General features: G+C 44.2%; 3 protein-coding genes across 3 annotated transcripts; 2 read left to right on the top strand and 1 right to left on the bottom strand.

Moving 5' to 3' along the window:
* Nucleotides 1-5,883: 5,883 nt before the first annotated feature.
* Nucleotides 5,884-6,249, top strand: EV420DRAFT_1641528 (cytochrome P450; the record flags this gene model as incomplete). The annotated part of the gene is made up of 2 exons (XM_060477248.1): nt 5,884-6,069; nt 6,124-6,249. The coding sequence occupies 2 exons, from the start codon at nt 5,884-5,886 to the stop codon at nt 6,247-6,249; spliced, it is 312 nt and encodes a 103-aa protein (XP_060332325.1).
* A 3,733-nt stretch (nt 6,250-9,982) lies between these two features.
* EV420DRAFT_1641527 (uncharacterized protein) lies at nt 9,983-10,910 on the top strand (the record flags this gene model as incomplete). The annotated part of the gene is made up of 4 exons (XM_060477247.1): nt 9,983-10,064; nt 10,110-10,494; nt 10,546-10,837; nt 10,896-10,910. The coding sequence occupies 4 exons, from the start codon at nt 9,983-9,985 to the stop codon at nt 10,908-10,910; spliced, it is 774 nt and encodes a 257-aa protein (XP_060332324.1).
* Nucleotides 10,911-15,767: 4,857 nt separating this feature from the next.
* EV420DRAFT_1535614 (uncharacterized protein) lies at nt 15,768-17,170 on the bottom strand. Its single transcript, XM_060472838.1, has 3 exons — nt 17,037-17,170; nt 16,096-16,298; nt 15,768-16,030 (listed from the first exon to the last, which is right to left on the bottom strand). The coding sequence occupies exons 1-3, from the start codon at nt 17,080-17,082 to the stop codon at nt 15,974-15,976; spliced, it is 306 nt and encodes a 101-aa protein (XP_060332323.1). The 5' UTR covers nt 17,083-17,170; the 3' UTR covers nt 15,768-15,973.
* Between the last annotated feature and the right edge of the window lie 1,374 nt (nt 17,171-18,544).

The following is an 18,544-nucleotide window of genomic DNA, read 5'->3' as shown; positions in this document are numbered from 1 at the left end:
GACCTGTATTGGACATGTTGGTCAGTAACTGGTCCAGTGGAGCAATTCACTGATCAAAGCATTTGTTCTGCGCTGCCTGGACATCTCATACAAGCTGACAAAGCTGACATAACTGAAGGTACACGTGCTAGAGAATGACATATACACAGCAAAACCTCGGACTTGATGAAATTGCACCCTCACCGAAATGCTCAGGATAGCATAAGACTGAGACCTGTATACACAGGACTCGGAAAATGATAAACACCAACATGAGGTGACAATTGGGTGGTGATTCCCTGACCGAATGGTCTGAATATCTCCATTGTGGTCGCTTGTACTTCTGTTCTGATAGGACTGCAGAGTTTTTATGCATTATTCTCATGATGGACTGAGGTCTAGGGATCTGTATCAATACAATTCAGTCCATTGAAGCTGTGTACAGTGTGGATGTGGACCCACAACTTGTGCATGTATTGTGTCATCTAATGAGAAGACCTTTGCATTGAAAGTTGTGCCTTCCACAGATGTTCCTACATACAATTGCATTAATGCACCATATGGGGCTGGGTCCAGAATTTGAGACTAACAGGCATAAATTTAGTTGGGATTAAGGACATGCTATACTATATCACATAGGATCAAGAAGCGCTTTGATCCCCCAAAAGTCCGCTATAGCTCTATTGTGAGATTTCCTGTTTGTGTTTTAATAGATGTATGATATGTGTAGTAGAAAACAAACCAGGATTGATGAGATATAATTGATGGTCCCCATGAGGCTCTTGAACATTTGCAGTTGACATGCATGCATATGGCAAAACTTGGTCAAGTGCAGTGATTCACCTGTAGGAGAGAAGTATCACAGTAGATGCAGTGTCAACAGCCTCAGCCTTGACAGGACCATCGGAGTTCTGCACGCCTTGCTAGTAGCGCTGGAAAAAGCTTCATGAAGTGGAAATAGCCTGTAAGAATCTGCAAATATTAACAATAGGAAATTGATTACACAAGGATACTAACCAAGTACATTGACTCCAATAGTGATATCATATCCTTCATCAGTCAATTCAGTGCTATCAGGTTCCATAATTCCCCTAAGATGCATCAACAATATATCACATAACGAGATGCCAACCGATGCTGATGTGCTTGGTAACGGGCAGCGCACAAATGAAACAAGCATCTAGATTGTCAATCTAGATACTAAATCACACACACACACTATCACCAATGTATATAAGTTTGAGGGTGAGTACAATAGAAGCACTCGCAATGTACTTAGATTTAGATAATCTAGTGGGGTTTTGTCTGAAAACAACTTCAATTCTTCTTTCGATGTGTTTTACACAAAGTACACTAGTCCACGATAGCGGGGTTTTATGAACTTGTTTTGTAAGGTATAGTCGAGCAAGTTATACTCGTTTTGACATCGTCTAGAAGAGCTTCTAGCAGACACTTCAAATAATCAAACAACCAAAGACTCCGAGGTCTACAAAGAGTGCAAAATCACTCTACAAAGAATGCTCAGGTTCTGACTTCAAGTACAAGACTTGCAAAGAGTACACAGACTCTGGAGTTCCTTGAACTCGATGATTGTTTGAACTTAAAGCGTTCTAGAGCTTATTTTACTTCAACTAGATGAGGTCTTTTGACTTAAAGTCGACTCAGCATGTCTAGATCGCTAATCTCGGAGAGAGAGGGCATGAGGCCTTTGTCCACAGAGCAGTTCAATTAACTAGCAAGGTGCAAACACGGGGATGGCTCTACTTCCTACTTAACTCTTCTAGATTACTGTAGTCACCCTTATGGGTTGACTTTGGTAACTTAATTCACTTCAGTTGAGGATATGCAATAAAACCAGTGATTGATTAGGTAGCTATACAGGCTACTAGCACAAACGTGGGGGAATGCTTTCCTGCCGTTATGCATCTAGTTGCTGCTAATTTATATGATTCATGTTCTAGGTATAGGAGCCCATATTCTACAGTAATTATGGTATGAGCTTTGGAATTAATACAAATGGTGAGTCACTATCCTACAAGTATCGTGCCATTCAGTAGTTTCTATTCAGTTCAACGCAACTGCACCAGGTTATTCTGTCACCGAGGAGTGCCCTACTGGTCCGTGGGTGCTCCTTCTTCCATCTGCAAGGCTTGCCGCATGCCGTATGTATTGAATACTGTGGTATGCACAGGATCTCAAGGATGTAACCACTGATCGCGATCGGCTGCAGGTCCGAGATTATATTTTGTTGATCACTGCATGATCAAGGTCGGTCACCTCAGTACCCAATGCAGCTATTCATTCTTCCAAGATTATTCCTTTCCTAGCCTGAGTTGATCTTGAAAGCTGATCTGTTTCTTGACTTAACAATTTTTCTTGACAGGTTCTTTCTACTTGTTGAGACGACGAGGCATCTAGTTCATTCCATTCTTCAACTTCTTGGTTTTTATACTCCTTACAGACGAGTCCCCGAGATTTGACTGTAATAGTCTTGTTTAGGTAGGGCTTAGCTTAGCGTGTTGACGGCTGGTAGAATTGACTCTTCGAGATGTTGTTTCTAAGTCCATTCTGTACTGCCATGCTTTCATTCTTTTATGTAGTATTTAGCTACCAGCATGAAGCCTCCACTGTAGCTCTCTGTACTGCTTGTAGATTGCATAAACTGATGTAAAATCGCAAAATCTATGGGTAGCCTGATACCAGGCATATCAATGCGCAGGCGAGTGGGACTTGATGCACGATATCCAGGCCATCCAGGGGCTACCAGATGGATCAAAAGTACCTATAAAACCTATATTAGCATTAAAAGTAATGAAATATACCTTTATTTCCATTCAAATGAACAGTGGGGGGCAGGCAGGTGACTATGCCATGAAAAGGTGAGACGAAAAAAGAAGGCATACAGCCACTCAATCAGTATCCGGTTTACTGGACTGGAGCGATTGAATGAGCAGAATGGATGCTTGAGATGCATCCTCTGCTCAAATCCTTTACTCCAATGAAGAGGCTGGCTGTGGGCACCTGTGGAATAGTGAGCAGGCTAAAAGGGTGAACCTCAAAAACCCACACACACACTCACACAACTACACAAACTACAATCACCCTCGTAAGTTCTAGGGGGAGTGATTATTCCTAATGTGATCCGACTATACTTCAATATCTCGAAGAGTTTCTCTTATTCTCAGCGCTCTTAGCGAAGCTAAGCTTTCTCTAATGAATCCCTAAGTCTAGGAACTTTTACAGGAAGGTCGTTCACTGGCACGATGCAACCTTCAAGGCAGATTTGAGTTAAAATACACAAGGGACACTGATCCCGACAGAAACAGAGGCAATACATGCTGAAACAATAGTGAGCTCGCTAAAAGAACACCACAGGCAAGCACTGACTTAGCCCACTTGCTACACAACTGTATGTAGGAGTTCTCCAACTAACTCTAGCAGGTTATCTCGACTCAAGAACACTTCAGAAGCGCTTGGAAACAGATTCAGAAATGGAACTTCGAACAGAACTGACACGGAACAGACTGAAACAGAACAGAACAGAACAGAACAGAACTCAGATTTCCACTTCAACACATTCTCTGAACAGACTTATCACACTTAACAGAACAGAAACAGTGTCACTGATTTGTATTCACTCTGACTAAGTTCTCAAAAGTCTTATCAAAAGGGTATCTCGTATTTCTCTGAGTGAGCTTGCTAATTCTATGCAAAGCTCGAAGTCACAAACTGATCCTTTGTTACAGTACCGCCTTCAACGCGTGCATGGGAACTCGGGGGCTCGAAACTTAGCCTCTACCTACTGTAACCAGCCTACTTATACTACAGGGGAATTAGAATTACAAATGTCGCGCAGTACCCAGACTCCTACATGCGTAGCACATTGCCACCGCCGCCTTACTGAGCATCCGAGTCGGACTTCCCAGTTTTAGTCTCATTTCTATAGTGAGCTCGCTAAACGCGTGCCAAGAGGTGCTCTCCCGACACCCGCGGGCTTGTTCTCTAGCGACCGACAGGTCTAGGCACATGGAACTATCAGTTCTGGCGTATGTCATTCAGGACTTCTTTCTTGGATTCACAGAGGCTTCTCGTAGACACGGCAACAAGTGAGTCTTCTAACAATGGGACTCAGAACAATGGAACGCGGGCTCGCGGACTTTGGCTGAAGCCCATTGCCCAAGCTCGTGCCGGTGATATCTGTCAGCTCGCTTAAGGATTTCCCTGGATTTTCAGGTATGGCGTGTCACAGTTAGCGAGCACGCTAAGTGTTCTCAGTGTCAGTGCAATCTTCAAGGTTTTATCTAGCTCCCGCGAGTGTGCTTGTAAGTTAGAGCCTAAGGCATTGGGTATAGGGTTTGGCCTTCTCATCATGCATGCCCATCAGGTACAGTGCTGTGACTAAGTCCTGTTTAGAATCCCGTTGCTTCTTATGCCATAAGTTATATTCCATGTCATTGCACCGCGTAGCATTAGTGTCGACGCGTAGTTTTAGTCCACTTGCTCACTATATCTCAGTATGTGTGTAAAACACTCTAGATTGCAAAATTACACGCGTAAATAGGCTGCAGTCACAACACCGAAGCCCAGAAATCTGATGGAATATACTATATAAATGCTTTAGTATACATTTGTGTACTTTTTATAGTATATAATCTATCCCAACCTTGATTTATCTGCTATTTATGGTGAATATCATGCATTTTAGGACATTTCAAGGATGCATCATTTGTACACAGGTATGTGCAACCATTCCAAGGGTAAGAATGATTGAAAATAAAATTCTATGTATTACATTATCCAAAGCAAGTGTCCGATTCATGGCGATCTGCCTTTATGTGTGTTGTAATTGCATTTCTCATTGAAGTAAACTCATAAAAGAACATTACATGCACAATCTCACCTCGTGCAATTTCGTCTGACCAAGGTATATTTCTGCCAGGGCAGATATACACTGTGACACATATCACTCCAAATAAGTACAGACCATGCATCTCTGGGTAATATACTTCAATTTAAGCATGTACTGTAAGGTATGCCTTTTACACATGTCTCTGGCATACTTCTGAGATCATAATTCATGTCTACATTAGCACACCATTGGCACAGGATGGAAAACATGCAAAGAGAAGATGCATAGAACATTAAAGAAGCTAATAGACATTTTGAAGTATATTTCCAAGCACTGAGAGAATTTCAGGACTGTACAATCTCGACCTATTTGCTTACTGTGAGCAGGTTAGGGTGTTTTGGAAAACTCCAGAAAATGTCAGGATACTTCTTGTCCTTAGTATCCATACATTATATGATATAAACAAGATAGAGCAATCATATACTGCTTCTTTTGTCATATTTTAATTGAATAAGTGTAATATACTGTCTACTATCCCAAAATTCACCCACTTTCACAATTTCTGAACTGTATACCAAATCGGGAATGGTATACTCCCACAGTCTGTGCATCCAAGCTGCCAATGTGCATTCAGTCAAATATATGGTAAGGGTAGGTGTAGAAGCAGTTTGGAAGCAGTACTAGTAAGTATATCAAATAATATTTCCTGAGCCTGCTCTTTTGTGGCCACCTGGCAATGAGTAGAAGGGTGGAAAATTCACCACCCCAGTTGCCACCCAGTATCAGCCAGTATCAATTAAATATTATGTGAGTGCTAAAAAAATGTCAATAATTAATTGTTGGCGATTATTCCCAGTGTTTTTGGGGCTGTGGGCGGAGGGGCAGAGGGTTGGGGAGGGTATTGTGGCATAATAAGGATGTAGGAAAATTACAGGACCCTGAGTATGCAGAGCATTGTGCACAGCTCTTCCGACTCTGCATACTCCATTCACCTGTAGTTACAGGAAACTCTACATACCAGGCTGCACTGTAACTACAGGGAAACTCTGCATAATATGGACGGTATAGCCTCAAAGAAGCTCATTCATCACATTGATACATTGGTCAAGAGGTTCATGCAGCTCCTAACTGATAAGAAGGAGAATCCAGGAGACAACATGATGATCTTCATGCTGAAGAACCCTGCTATGTCGCATCAAGAGCTGCAGGATAACATGATCATGCTATTCATTGGTGGACATGTAAGGTTTAATCATATTCCGTGATGTATTGAACTGACTTTCTATCCTTGTTAGGATACCACCGCCAGTTCGATATGGACATTATTCTATTATCTTGCCTGCTATCCTGATATACAATGGCAAGCACAGGAAGAAGTCATGGAAGTACTTGGAGATGACATTGATCAAACCGTCAAATAGTTCTCTGGGACATCACTGCCATATCTCACAGCCTGTATTCACAAAGCAATGCGGATCAATAGTCCCACTTCCTACATTGTCCCCCACCAATCAAATCGACCTTTTCAACTCGGGAAATACTCTATTCCAGCATATACCTCATTGATAGTGAACATTTACGCTATTCACCATGATGAAGAACATTGGAACTCACCTGACACCTTTATCCCCAAAAGATTTTTGGAACATGGATGGCAGAAGTCTGGATGGCTCCCATTCGCTCTTGGGCCATGCCAGTGTCTGGCAAGGAATTTTGCCATGTACGAGCAAAGAACACTGGCAGCCATTTTTCTGTGGGATTATGAGTGGTCTTTGCCTGAGCACTCTATCCATAAAGATTCATTGAAGAACGCGTTCTCTCCTTTTGCTCTGACTTTACCTCATGACTTGGAATTAACATTTAGGCAGATTGTAAAGAATGAGGGACAACTCTTGGGGGTTTCCAAAGCAGGTCAAAGATAATATCAGTTCGAGGCAGGAGAAAATTAAATTTCTTTGATCAGATTCTCAAATTGTTATCAGCTTTTGGTGCAATAATCAGTTGGATTCTAAAACCAGACTATATAAACACTGAAGTACAGTTTTGCCATAAATAGCAAGCTGCCAAGCTCAGCCCTGACAATCGCTAGCACAAAGCCCTAGTTGAGGTGGTGACATAGGATTAAACTCTTAGATGTACTTAGGAAAACTACACAGAACTCGGACTGGCGAAGCGGATGCGTTAACCCTCACAAACTAATATCACACAGTTGCATGGATACATCAACCAATAGCTCTCCTACCCTTTGTCACCATCGTAGTGATGGTTGTCGTAATGACAATGTCACCTTCAGAGCTTTCAACAGAGTTCATCACCACTGCTGGCTTGGCTAGTAGTGGTGGTGATGGAAAACCTTCACATTCATGGATCTATCATAGCTGCGAGGAATCAATATTTGAATCCTGCTTGGAAAGGTAAACCTGGTCTGATTTTGAGTCCAAAACCTGGGTGCTCATTAAGGCAACATACAGGCTCAATAGGACTGTTGAAGTCGGGATCCAAGCTAAGTACATATTCGCTGTCAGGCCATCGAATGCTATTGATCTCAAGAATCAGAATGTGCATTACTACACAGGGATGGAATCCAACCTATATATCCCATTCTCTACATCATGCGGCTTAACATCCCAACTGACAGGGAATGATGAAGCAATAAGGTGTGGTCAAATCAGCTGCTCATTGAGCATTCTGAAATCGATGGACAAGTATAATCCATTGCAGATACACCGAATAGAGCATCCTGCACCTGACATCATGAATTTCCACTGACAATTATTAGACAGTACCAGTAAACTTGCAAGAGGTGACTCTGTCATACCTGTTGATTACTGCCATTGTGGCCAAGGCAGCCTGTGGGGCCGTGATGAGATAGTCATGTGAACAAGATAGATGTGTGCACGTACAAATGATAGACCTCCAGTCTTCCCCTGAGAGGTCGACATGGCTATTGCGAGTTTGCAAGTTAGCATGTGCGAGTTGTATTGTGTACGTACTGGACTTCAGGACTTCCATGAGTGTAGAAGAGTGATTAACTATTCGAGCACTTTAAAAAGTAGGATGGAAGGCAGAAATCAGCAATGTTCCTGAAGATAGCATCCATCGATAACAGGAACAGGCTACTATCTGGCACAAGTGTCCATCATTACGAAGAGAAGGGTGGAGCAAGGATTTTCATGGTATGAGGGCCATATTTAGCCGGAGTGGACCAAGAAATGTCATTCTTGAACCACACATAAGGGTAGTGCTTCTCCTTACGCTTAAGTGAGTTCCAAAGGAAAAGAAAACTTTTGGGGGTTCCCAAAGGGGTGTAAAGATAGTATCAGCTTGAGGAAAGGAAACTCTTAGATATGATTTTTGTTGGTCTTCGGGTCTCGGCATAATGATCAGTTGGATTCGAAAGTCAGGCTATATAAACACCGCTGCGAAGTCAACTTTGAAGTAGTTTCTCTGTTAATAAAGGAAGGGTATCAGTGAAAACCAAAGCTATGATGACAGTCAACTCATCGAAAAGCTTGGCAATGGCAGTAATCTGTCACCCTCTTAGTAAGCAACTGATTCATGCCAGTTGAGATACAATGGAAAAAAATTGGCTGACAGATCAGACTTCAGCTCCAGCTTTTGACTACAGCAGTCTGAGTCCTGGGTCAGAATTTGCTATGTTATGCAGATACTTCCATCAGGAGTGGGAGGACTCGACAAAGGTAATATTTGCATGAGACAATCTTCAAGTTGTTATCGAGATGAATGAAGAGTTGTCTCTCTTGTGGGAAGACAATTGAACACCATCATAGCTTCAGCAGGAAGACGTTAGTATCATTGGCCAGTCAGATGTTCATGCTATGGCATGATCTGAGATGTCGGTGTAATCATGCGTCAATGGCAGAGGTGATGCTTAACATTAGCAATTCGCCATCAGGAGAAACCAAGCTATTCTCGGTAGTGATGCCGCCGGCTCAGCTAAAGCGGACAAGCTGACTGAGCTGAGCCGGCATTTTCCGAGCCGCGCTCGAAATCCTAGCTCAAAGCTTTGTGCTGCTCGGCTCCTTATTCTAGCGGCTTGATTTCGGCTTGAGCCAGCTAAGCTGAGAGCTCGTTTCCTAATTGGGATGCTGACGTGTTTCTTCTCCTTCCCATCATCACTACCTCCCTAGAGTACGTGCTCTGACAGCAGGGGCCTCTACTTCGGTCTTCATCTTCACGGACATGTATCTAAAGACTATTCCCATGCCAATATAGCCAGTTTCACCAAAACCCGAGTGATTATGACCAGATTTTCCGCCCTTTTTGCCAGATAACTGCTAGATTGATCTTCAAGATATCATCTTCAACATTTTTGGAGTATTTGTCTCGTATATCTTTACCCTGGAGCCTTAGATCATCGGAGCATTGACAATACCGAAGCTTGAAGACGCAAAAAGTGGTAAATGAAGGGATATAGCAGACTGGCTGACATTGGTGTGTATGCTGTCCGACTTCACATCCTCTTCGCTTATGTGGTGTCTCTAGCTAGCAACGCTGTCTATTCCGGTGCCACTGTCTCAATGTTTAGCAACAGTCAATGTCTGTGTCTCTGCTGGCAGCAAAAATCCGACCAAATTTTCTGCAAAATTTTCTGCTGTGTTCGTATAAAAACCTATAGACATTCTTTGACTTAGCACCAGCATATGATGGCACCACGCCGTACAGGAACTAATACGATACCTCCTCGTGGGGGTGTCCTTGAGGTTGAAGGCTTCGAAATAGAGGGTACGTGTTGCAACTGGATCTTGATGCCATTTAGCTGATGTAGCCATGGATAGGGATCAACATAGCAGGTCCTAGGTGAAGTAAAAGAATGGCTGCAGCTTCACTAAAACAAGGTTTGGGCTTGCACTTACTAGTCCTGAATGCTGCTCATGATTATGTAGCAGTGACGCTGAAACAACCAACACAAGGCAAGACGACTTCAAACAGCCTTGAGCCCCAATTATCACAGCCTATAGACAAGCAAGGTCCTTCAGGTATATTATGCTGGATGGTTCCTTAAGAGTGCATCTGATTCCTAGTTTGCAGAACCCCGTTCTAAAACTCGTGCGACAGGGAAGAGTCGTAAAAAAGGAGGAGCGAAGGCATCAACAAATGTAGTCACCGAAGGATCTGAAGGTAGCCCCCATCATGGTCAACCACATCACCAAGAAGACCCCCCCGAGCTTGCAAACCCAGATGCCTGAGCATGTAGACCTGTGTCTCAACATACGTAAAACAGTCTCTTGAACAAAAAATGGTTTAACATGTATGTTAGGCATAACAACTGTACAGGATGATGACGATGAATTAAATCCCTTTGCACCTACCCTTCCACCTTCGTCACCACACATACTTGAGGGTCCGTACGACTTTGTCTCACCACCGTCAACTCCCTCCCGTTCACATTCTGCTTCACCACCCTCTCGTCGATCTGCAGATGGTGCGACAACATATAGGTTTGTTCATTTTGAGGAGCCATCTATCACACCATCATCACCAGAGGATTCGCTCTCATCACCATTGCCATCGTTGGCATCACCTCTGTCATCTCCTGCATCAATATCGGTGTCACCTCTATCATCAGCAAAGGAGCGCCGTGATGCAGACGATGTGTGGCCATTTTACATGGAAGGCGATCGCCGGATTTGTAAACTATGTCAGTGAGTATGACTCCTTGTACTCCACCATTGTGCTCACTCTTAATTCATTAGGGCGGGTGATAAGCATAAGAACGCCAAGGACAAGACTTATTCTATGAGCACAGGGACAACAAGTCTTCGCCATCATCTCATAAGAGAACACCTCAAATTATGGGTTACGGCTTGCGACAGGCTCGGCACTTTGATCAAGGGCAATGGGACAAAAGCCGCTGAGAAGTTTCGGAAAGCAAATGGTATGACAATGCCCTCAGATGCCTCATGTAGCGACACTTCATCTATTCCCGAATTCTCTCATGATGCATTTATCGATGCTATCATTGAATGGATTATTGCTGATGATCAGGTATGTAATTTTATCGCATGGCTATATAACACGTTGAAGAGGCTCTGTGCGCGCCAAGCTAGAAATGCACTAGCGTATATAACACTAACACACCCACACTCACACTCACACACACACAAACCCTCAGTAGTTTGAGGGTGATGTGCGATACAAGCACACAATAGCAGTAGTATTGAAATAATCCTTGCACATTACAATATAATATAGCACGCTTAGCAATATAATAATCTTCTAAGTCCAAATGCTTTTGGAACAGGAGGTGAGTGACAGAATCGCTCGGCCTCAAGGCAAAAGTATTATTTCGCAAGCCCCCAAATGTTCTACAAGAATGTATAACCCTCAAAATACGTCGCGCGCAACACACAAGTGTCCACAACGTTTCACAATACACTTAACACGACTTAAAGCCTTGCGCTCCAAGCAGAAAACACTTCAAAACCCGTTCGTAGATCCACAGGGTTCTAACCTATGCGATCCAGAGATACACAAACACAGAAAACACGTCCACAAGCCACAGGGTTTGAACCTGTGCCACTTGGGAATAAACCAAAAAAAACCTCAGAGATTACTGACAAGCCAAAGGGTTCGAACCTCTGCCACTTGCAATAACTCAGAATTCACAAACAAGTTCCAAAAACACAAATGCACATTCAAGTTATCACAATACAATATTCTCTAAGTAGAGCGCAATCAATTACTGTACTTTACTTGAACAAATCAACCGCGCTCGAGCAAGGCGTGCCTCGCGAGCTCTCAAAGTGTTCAAAATAATTCTAAGTTCAATAATACTCTCTCGCTCGAAGCTTCAAATAAAATCCTTTCGTCGTACACTAAGCGCGCTGCTTCGTAGTACAACTGCGGGGGTCTGAAAACTTGCTAACTACCTGTAACTACCACTCTTATATTTACCGTTAACTATATGAAATGTAAATACTGAAAATAGACAACGCTCCACCTCGGACTCCCTTCCCTTGCGTGCCACGTCAGCCATGGTGATAGTAATCATTATTTTACTCAGCACTCCATGTTGGCACGCGTGCTACCACTGTTTTCTCCACTTGGCAAGGCCTAGCCTCGTCGTGCCATGTGGCGTGTGTCTTCTTATTGGCTCCGCGGATTTAATTACAGTGCCACGCAACTTATCTAGTGAGCGAGTTTTATTTTATTGGTTGCCGCGCAACCATTTCTAGTTTAATATTTCATATGGGCAGCGGGTTTTATTTCTCTCCGGCCGAGAACTCCTTAGAGTATTTGGACTTGTTGATTCTTCGTTCAGGATGACGTTTCTCGGTGATTGCCGGATCGGCAGGGTTCACGCGACATAGATCAATGTAGCACGAAGCACCTTCAATATATTATCTTCAGTGAATTTAATTGAGTGATACACTGCAGAGGAGGGTACAGTGTGTGTGTATAAGCACTGAGACTGCACACTTAAATGACACAAGTGTGCCGTTCTAAGTCTAAGCCATGCGCTCTACTCATATTATTTTTATTATAGTGCTTTCTGCCTCAGTGTGTAGCGCTCTATGCCTTACATGCACTCTAATATTATTCACGGGGCACACACACGTTTGCATTCCTAGAATTCGCAAAATTACATGTGTGAACATGTTGCACGCGTGTCAACGTACTGACTTTTTCTGAGTCAATCAATGTTATTGAGTGCCCACAACTCCGCCGAATATTTCTCATGCTTCGTGATGAACTAAATGATACAGATATTCTGCACCGTACATTTATACGGGCCCGGGTTATTGAGACATGGGAGAGGTATATTCAAACCCTCAAGGGAGAAATGGAGGCAAGTCTTCATTTTCTCTGTTTCATCATGATTTTAATTCTCCGGAAACTTCAGCACTCTATGAGTAGCATCTCCCTTACCATGGATCTCTCTAGTGACCTTAACTTAGTGAACTACATGGCTGTCACTGCGCACTGGATGGAGCCTGTTGGTGTTGATGCTGATGGCCGTACTACTGTTCGTCTATGTTCTGACCTTATCGGGTATCATTGTGTTCCTGGTCGCCATGAGGGTGAACATCTCGCTGCGGCTGTTCTCTACATCACCAATCGTGTTGGCATTACAAGTAAAGATCACAAGCACCGACTGAAGGTAGGAAAACTGTTATTCCAGAATATCTAAGCATTGACTCTCTATAGCTTGGTTGGATTACGATGGATAATGCAGCTAATAATGGGACATTTATGGTTTTTCTAGAGCGCGATTTGCTGCGCCGTGGATTTCGTTTCTGTGCTGTTGAGAAGCGAATAAGGTAAATAATTTTAAATCTCATAATATCTTACGTTGACTCGACTCTAGATGTTTTGCCCATATCGTGAATCTTGCTGCAAAGGCAGTTATATCTGCTATTACAGCCTTGAACGCTGTTCTTCTGGAAGGTATGTATGTGTTCAGAATGTTAAGGATGATCTTTATCTGCATTTCAGAGAGCATGGACATCACCCGGGATCCCATAGCTGCTGTTAGGGCTCTTGTACATGCGGTGAGATTGAGCATCCTTTTGTCTTGGATAAAATTGAACTTATTGGAGTAGATTCGGGGATCATCACTCCACCGACACAGTTTTTTGTCAGTTCTCAAGACACTTGATAAAAAAGTGCTTCAACTAGTTCTTGATGTTGAAATTCGGTGGTCATCAACTGATATAATGATTGAGCATGTGATTGAACTCCGGGAGGTAAGAGACTATATTTGTATTATGCTCATTGCTTATCAATCATTAGGAAATTGAAGTATTCTTGGATAAAAGGGATTTCGCTGATCTTCGTAGGTATCAACTCTCCAAAGAGGAATGGAAAGCATTGGACATTATCCATCAGATTTTGGCAGTATGTACACATCTTTTCTCAGCATAACTCTGGTTAATTGCCTTGCTAGGTGCCACATGCATTTCAACAAAAGTTATCAGCTGACAAGACTCTGACTCTCTCATTGGCAATTCCAAGTTTCCGACGTATGATACAAATCTGGCAGAATATGAAGGAGACCTTCCCCCCAGCAGCGTCAGCCCTTGATGATGGACTCGTCAAACTTGAGACCTACCATGAGCGACTGGATGTTGTTCCAGCATATACACTAGCAACAAGTATGTTAACATGGCAAGCTCCTTTGTGATATACTGATTATATCACTTCAGTCCTCAACCCTAATGCAAAACTATGATGGTTCAGTCGTTACATGCCAGCAGAAGAGGATGAGGCTCGGCAATTATTTTTATGCAAGGTTTGTCTTGAGTACTCCTTGTTCCTTTTTCTAATATGTACTGCATAGCTTCGAGAGTACCGGTCTTTAACCTCAATCCCATCAACACCTGCACGGTCACAAATATCAGATCCACGTGGAAGTCACTGGGCAGATGATCTACTTGGCGACAATCTCTTTGATACCGCAATGCATCCACAAAGTCTCGAGGCTGAAGTTGATGCCTACTTATCTGATGTCAAGACTAGTCACGATATTGTGAAATATTGGCAGGTAAGCTTGTATGTTGAGGTTCTTCAGCATCTCGTTGCTCATCAGTTTCAGGATAATCAACTTATTTACCCAACGATATTTGTGATGGCTATGGACATCCTCCCGATTCAGGGAACATCAGTACCTTGCGAACGTGTCTTTTCCTCAGGAAAGGAAACCGCTACGGTACAACGGAACCGGCTATCACCTGAGTTGATGGAAGCTCTTCAGATGTTGAAGTTTGCTTTCAAACAGGGTCAATTTCTTAACTTTACAGAAGGAACATCTAAGGAGGCTGAAGTTATTGCTTTAGAAGCTTTACTTGCAGAGCAGGATAGAGTACCAGAGGATGTAACTGCTTTTATTGAGCAGCTCTGCACTGCAAATTAAAATTTACATTTTCGTTACTTATTTTGGTATCAAGCGCGGTGCTTAGCGGAAGCCGAGCTGAGCTGACAAATTCATACACAGCTTGGCCCAGCTAAAAGCTATATAAGGGCATAATCTGGGAAAAGCTGACCGGAGCTGAGTTTAGCCGAGCGGCGGCAACACTAATTCTTGGAGTTCTAGAGGCATGTCTGTCAGTAAGTTCTGCCTTGATATAAAGAATTTACAAACCTTGGTCACTCATTGGGCGAGCTGCAATACCAATTTGTCGATAAGCACTCTGACCAGCAATACACGAGAACAAAAGTGCCCGAGGTAGCTGACAGTCATGTCAGATGAGCAGCCATGAAGAATCAGACCATAACTGCATAAAAAAACCAAGGTCGAGATCATTGTAGTGGTCGATGGCAAAGGTTGTTTGGCAACATCAACAAACAAACATGGCTTCTTTCAAGTTGCCTCAAATTTGCCCTCTGTTACTGTGATGTGATGACCTGAAAAGGAAGTCATGCAATGAGCTGGTTTGGCTGAGGCGCTATCCATGTGGATTCGGTCCTCCACACATGCAAGCCACTCATTGTTCAAAATTTTGGCTTAGTAGGAATTATAACAATGCTGAATTTAGGACGAATTTTTACCAATTTACAGAAGATTTAAATCATATACAACAGGACTTGTAGTAAAAAGTAAGAGTATTTATTCAACCTAGCTAAGATATACTATCTATAAGCAAAGGAGCATCACTCCTATTGAACAAGATCACCCCCTGGTTGACAGTGTGATGGAGGTACGGGAGGCAGCGGCATGTAAACGTTGCAGAGCGCATGTTGGCGTGCTGGACTGGGACTGGCCTGACTTGATTGGCTTCATGACTCGTGATCCTGAGGAGGAAGTCGGCAGTCCTGGAAGGGGCTGGCTGGGGCTGGCGTGTGCAGTGATGGAGCAGAATTGCAGGATGGTGGTGGAAAGTGGCAGACATGGTTGAGACGAGCTGACTCGTGGCACACATAGGCTCAAGTGCCATTATCCTCTTTTGGGATTCACGTGGTGGCTGTATGAAGGGCTTTTTTTTTTTTTTTTTTTTTTTTAAATCTATATTTCAAAACCGCAACCCGTAATCTATGTACAGAGATGCGGCGGCGCTTGCTCATAGCCAGCCCCAGTAGCTACTGTAGGTACACAAGAGGATTTTCAGACCTTTAATGGTATAGATTTCTCATGTCTTTATGTGTTGAGTCCTTGGTATCCAGGGGGGTTGACGCCACCATAGCTCAGGCTATGGGGCACGGGTTTGTGTGCATGGAGCGAGTTCCTTGGTTGTTCTCTGGGTCCATCAGCATTTCCATCCTCCCTCTACCACTTTTCAACCTCCGGGATCTTCCTCTCGCTCCAGGTCCTGATCTCCCAGCCAGTCTTCAAGCATGGTTTCTTCATCATCCAATGTGGGTCGCATTGGTGGCCGTTTGGGGGTGCCAGTCTTTGTGAATGCGCCTGACTTCTCCAGGAACACTGCCAGGGCTTCTATGCCCCTTTTCATCCCTAAGATGTCCGGCAAGTATACGTCTCTGGAGACTTTGCAGAGTCCATCTCGGTGACTAGTTGGGTGAGGGCCAGCTCATCCGGTGGCAAAACCGAGTCCTATTTTTATCACACTGATTCTGGAAAACATCGGTACACAAAGGCATTAGCCAACTTCCCAGTTAGATCCTTACACATGTTCACGTCATCGAAAGAGCCCTCCCCAGAGATGAAGCGTACTGACCCAGGTATGTCTGCATCCCGGTTTGTTTCTCAACACAACCATTTCCAACCCACTGCGCACATACTATTCAACGGCATTGAACCAGGGACTTGGAAGGAACTCACCCTTTGGCTAGCAGTCTTTCATTAGTCCTCTCATCGAGCTAACAAATCAAATGTGCGCACCGAGATCGATGGAGCACCCTATGCCATGATCACCCAACCACGAACTGAAGCAAGAGCAATAATTGAAAAAAGCAGGAAAAGTAATAACAAAGAAAAAAATAGAAAGAGGCCAGAAAAACAGAAACACAATGATGGCAAGTGTGGAGGAGACGGGGCAGTCGAGAAAAACAGGCATAGCCCGGCAAAGACCGTGCACGAATAGAAAAAATCCTACAGGATGAACCCAGACCCAGGAGACGGATGATCGGCAAACGCCGCGCATGAATAGAAAAATCCCACGGGGAACACAGACCCACAGAGCCAGATAGCCGGCAATCACCGAGACCAATTGATTTCACGAATAGATTTTCCCACGGGCCTTTCCCAACTGCATAATGACCGATTACCTATATTCATAGGACTCGGAACCATTGTATCGGGGGCATTCATGGATGATGTGGTCTCGTGTTTGCATAGGCTCTCCACAGGGACACTGAATGCCTTTGTGCGGGACAAAGCGACTGTAGTACTCGCCTGTGAAGCAATGCCCAGTTCGACACTGGACCAGGCGACCGAAGACTTCACGTTTGCCATGGAGATGGCGGAAGTGTATTGTGGGTTTCGGGAATGGCGCTATGCGGTTGGAAGGTGCAAAAAAGCCGGTTTTGGGGCTGTTTTTCCACGCCCTTGTCCAGTCTCTCTTCAGCTTCTCTTTAGATCTCCGGAGAGCGTTTGATCTGCTCCCTGCGACTTTAGCTTCGAGCTCCACTGCCTCCTTGGCTAGCTCGTCAGTTTTTTCGTTCCCCTGGATCCCTGTGTGGCCCGGTGCCCAGGCCAGTTCCACACTGCGGTCTTCATCCTCTAGGAGCTCGTGTATCCTTTTGTTGAATATGATACAAAACGACTGCCCTGGTTTGGAGCTTGTATCGAACGCTGCGCCAACTGCGGATGTGTTGTCTGCAAAAAAGTGAATGTGTGTGATCTCGGGGTGAGTGGAGCAGTACTTAACTGCTGCTGTGGCGCCCATAGCAAGCGCTGCGAGTTCGCCATCGTACACCTCCGCATGTGATCCGAGTCCCATTTTTTGGGTAAATACCTCTACCCCATTCTGGTACCCCACGACACCTGCTCCCACTCGACGGACGCGGTGTAGTGGTCGTAGTGAGCCGTCTGTATAGATCAGCAGGTGGTTTGATGCCTGGAGTGCTGCGACATAATGTTTGTGCCTTGTTGCAGCCTCCTTCTTGTCCTCTACTGGGTCCGCTTCTGTCACTTGGAACCGTCCGTTGAAGTCAGTCATTGATTCGTGCCACGGTGGTTGGTGAAACGGGAACAGTCGCTCATCATTTGGGCTTGTATGTTGTGCAACCTGCTGAAGGCGAGTACTTTTAGTCATATTTTTTTTGGACTGGGAGTTGGGGCGGCAGGGTAGTGGTGGGGATAGGCTGGGAGCTCTGCCACCTCTCCATCGGTTGTTGAGCCGCTCAATGATGGGGTTGGAGGAACTCAGCTTATTAAATCGGATTGCACATCGCCTCGTGCACATATCAAGGTGCATACAGAGAGGGGGGATCGATGCTTCGATCTCTAGTGCTGCTGTTGGTGTAGTCTTGAAGGCAGCACAGATTAGCCGAAGTGCACGGTGTTGAATTTTCTCAAGGACGTCTAGGTGAGCTTTCTTGCCTGTCCACCACACGGCTGTACGAAGGGCGAATTTTCAAAAACTCTTCTTTCACCACCGCGACCAGCACGTGTCCTTCGTAGAAGTCGCGACAGTATCATCTGTAGACGTGTCTTGAAATTTTCTCTTGAAATTTCAAGCCTAAATGATGCCGACAAAGGCCTGACAGCAGCTGCAGACAGGAATTTTCAGCTTAGAGTAAGCAAACCTGTCATTTGTCCTTCCCTTCGGTTTTCTTACGCCTATCTCAAGCTGT

Source organism: Desarmillaria tabescens, assembly GCF_030435595.1.
Source record: "Desarmillaria tabescens strain CCBAS 213 chromosome Unknown EV420scaffold_13, whole genome shotgun sequence".
In the NCBI taxonomy this organism is placed as follows: Eukaryota; Fungi; Basidiomycota; class Agaricomycetes; order Agaricales; family Physalacriaceae; genus Desarmillaria; species Desarmillaria tabescens.
The sequence above is the reverse complement of the archived record's forward strand: the minus strand, read 5'-3'. Positions and strand labels throughout refer to the sequence as shown.

What these genes read in the sequence shown, in the direction of transcription:
- EV420DRAFT_1535614 (XM_060472838.1), bottom strand. Translation starts at nt 17,082, where the DNA reads ATGCAAACACGAGACCACATCATCCATGAATGCCCCCGATACAATG. An exon ending in TGAATGCCCCCGATACAATG is followed by an intron (nt 16,299 to 17,036) that starts GTTCCGAGTCCT and finishes CTCACCCAACTA; the next exon opens with GTCACCGAGATGGACTCTGC. An exon ending in ACTGGCTGGGAGATCAGGAC is followed by an intron (nt 16,031 to 16,095) that starts CTGGAGCGAGAG and finishes ATGCTGATGGAC; the next exon opens with CCAGAGAACAACCAAGGAAC.